At 39.4% G+C, this 2,500-nt stretch overlaps 1 protein-coding gene across 1 annotated transcript in view; it reads left to right on the top strand.

Annotated features, from left to right (window-relative positions):
• The window catches only part of LOC137997202 (solute carrier family 35 member F6-like), a 26,935-nt gene that overhangs the window by 23,713 nt on the left and 722 nt on the right, over positions 1–2,500 (top strand). The window contains exons 14-15 of the mRNA XM_068843066.1: positions 212–254; positions 1,330–1,430. Coding sequence (XP_068699167.1) covers positions 212–254; positions 1,330–1,430 — 144 coding nt within the window. The remainder of the gene's footprint in view (positions 1–211; positions 255–1,329; positions 1,431–2,500) is intronic.

Below are 2,500 nucleotides of genomic sequence, written 5' to 3'. Positions count from 1 at the left end.
GGTGTTGGACTTTGCAGTTTGAAAGACCAGTTCAGTTGTTTGCACTTTTGCTATTTTGGAAAAGGTTGCAAAAATTCTGACAGTCTTCTTGGTTTTCTGGTCCTGCTTTGACCTATAGAATTTCAGTCTAGTGTTTGTCAGCCAGTATTTTGCATGAAACCTGTTTCCTCAAGACGTTTAGCGGAAATTATTTTATATTTTTGTTGTCCAGGGTTTTGGTGAGGCCTGGGACAGCAGATATGGAATATTTCAAGGTAAAAAAGGTTTTTGCATTGGCAGGATTCCAATATCTGAAAGGGTTATGTTGTTGATGCAGAAAAAGCAAAACAAACGGCAAGCACTGTTGTAGAGACACTTGCGGCTTTGGCTTTCAGTGTTGCTAACTTACCAGACTGAGCAAAGTTCTCCAAGTCTTCGTTAAATTTAACACTGTTGTAGAGATCTTAGGTCACAAAGGAGAACAAGTTCTGTTAGTTTGTAACTTCACAACTGTGTTGATATTTCCTCTCAAGATTGCAAGTGTGAGCGGTAAACTGGCAGGGTGTAATCACAGATTTTGAAACTTGTGTTCTACAATTAACGGTGGGTTGAAACGGTTTCAAAAACTAAAATGAAAACAGCGCGAATAGAAAATAAGCAAAACAGAAATTACAAACTTAACAGTGAAGTCGGTGAAAAACTAACGTCTGTGTTCTTTAAGGGGTTTATAGTGGGGATGTTAAAAAAAAAAAAAAACAGATATATCAGCAATCTTTTTCGATCAAAAGTTCCGAGGACATGGTTTTCTTGTAGACTTCTTGTGATTACAAAGCCCAATGGGCTTCCACCTGAGGTCACGCGTGTTGTAACAGGAATTGTCACAGCAACAGGAAGAAACGCGTGAGATTAAGTGTCGCTTTGAGAGGTGCAGAAATCTAACCTCCTGATTCGTACTGTGTATCTAACGAAAGGGCTGGACAACCATCTCTAATCCACTTGGGAAAAAAATGTATGGAAAATTCTTGTCATTTTTAAAGAAATGTTTTCACAAAACCAGGTTGCTATACACTGCCGCGCGCTTGTGCATCTATGACTAAGAGAAGCGAACTCACAAGCTTTTATGTTTTTCTTGTTACAAGTCCTAACTTTCACAAAAGGCGTTAGGAGGGCGCTTTAGCGTGTTTTGGGGAGCGCTCATGACGCCCGAGAGGAGGGAAAATAAAATCTCTTTCTTCTGACTTCTTTTACTTTTGAATCAAACCCAATCTATTTTTAGTCATTCGTACACAGTCTGTGTCTGGTTTGTATCGTGGCTGATGTAGCTCTTGGCTTTTTCCCTTCCCTCTCCAGTTGATGGATTTTTGTTTCTTATGCTTGGCACTGCACTTTATAACCAGTTGCTGATCATTCCACCACTGATGCCAAAGCCTGATCCCCCAGCAGCTGAACAGGTAATAACGCTTGAAATTGACAAAACAGGCTCTGTCTTTTTAGTTTTATTGTTTTAGGTCAAATCTATGACGTTAAGGACGGATCTAGGGGAAGGGTGCAAAAAAAAAACCGTCACCAGTCAGCCACCCCATTCCCACTCGAGGTGCAGCCCTCCTAAGAAAAATCTTGGAACCACCCCTGGACGTGATCCAGCTTTTAGGATAGACTTGTTCAGAAATTCGTGCGATTATATGCATGTCTATTTTAATAAGTGTCACAAAGTGTTGTCTTGCTCTTTTCCCCAATTTTAACACTATTCTTGTCTGGGAATTAATGTGATAAATTGTTCCTAACCTCTGCTCCTCGAATAAAGACAGCTGCACTCACCCTAACCTAAAATCAACACTAACTCCAACCCTTGTAAATTGATAGCAAATGCTTAGACATATATTGTTGAATATCAATATTGGGCCTGCATTTATTTACCGGCATTTCTGAATATGAATGGTTATTGCATTGGATTGTTTGTGAAGGCGCCACGTTCGAAATCCACTTTGGCCATTGGTTGGGTTTTTCCTTCCAAGGACAAGAATTAAATCTTCAATCTACGCTTTGTAACAGACACTTGTTACCTACTTCCGGTTATGTATGTTAAACATGCCTCGTTTGAATTGTTTCTTTTAGATCATTAATTAAAAAGTTGAATGCATGTGAACTCCATTCCTGGACAAAAGGTTTTGAGACTTCACTCCAGTTTCGTCCTTGTGGAAAATAACTTTAACAAGACCCAACAATATCCCTCCGCCGTCCTCACTCAAAGCCGATGTTGTTTACAAAGAAGCAGAAAGAAAGGGCGTGGGATCCGAAACTTTACTTCATGGAAATAATTTGTTTATAAATACACCGTATTCATAAATGGCGGCTAAGAAATTATTCTTTTGTTTTAATGATAATCATCCTCACTAGCCTCGTTAGCATGAACAAAATTCAAAAGAATGTTTGCTCCAAAGAGAGGCTAGTGAGGATGATTAGCATAAAGAAAAACGAATATTTCTTGGCCGCCATTTATGAATACGGTCTATGGAGAGGG

This window comes from Montipora foliosa, chromosome 3 (assembly GCF_036669935.1).
Source record: "Montipora foliosa isolate CH-2021 chromosome 3, ASM3666993v2, whole genome shotgun sequence".
In the NCBI taxonomy this organism is placed as follows: Eukaryota; Metazoa; Cnidaria; class Anthozoa; order Scleractinia; family Acroporidae; genus Montipora; species Montipora foliosa.
This window is presented reverse-complemented; position numbering and strand designations above follow the sequence as displayed.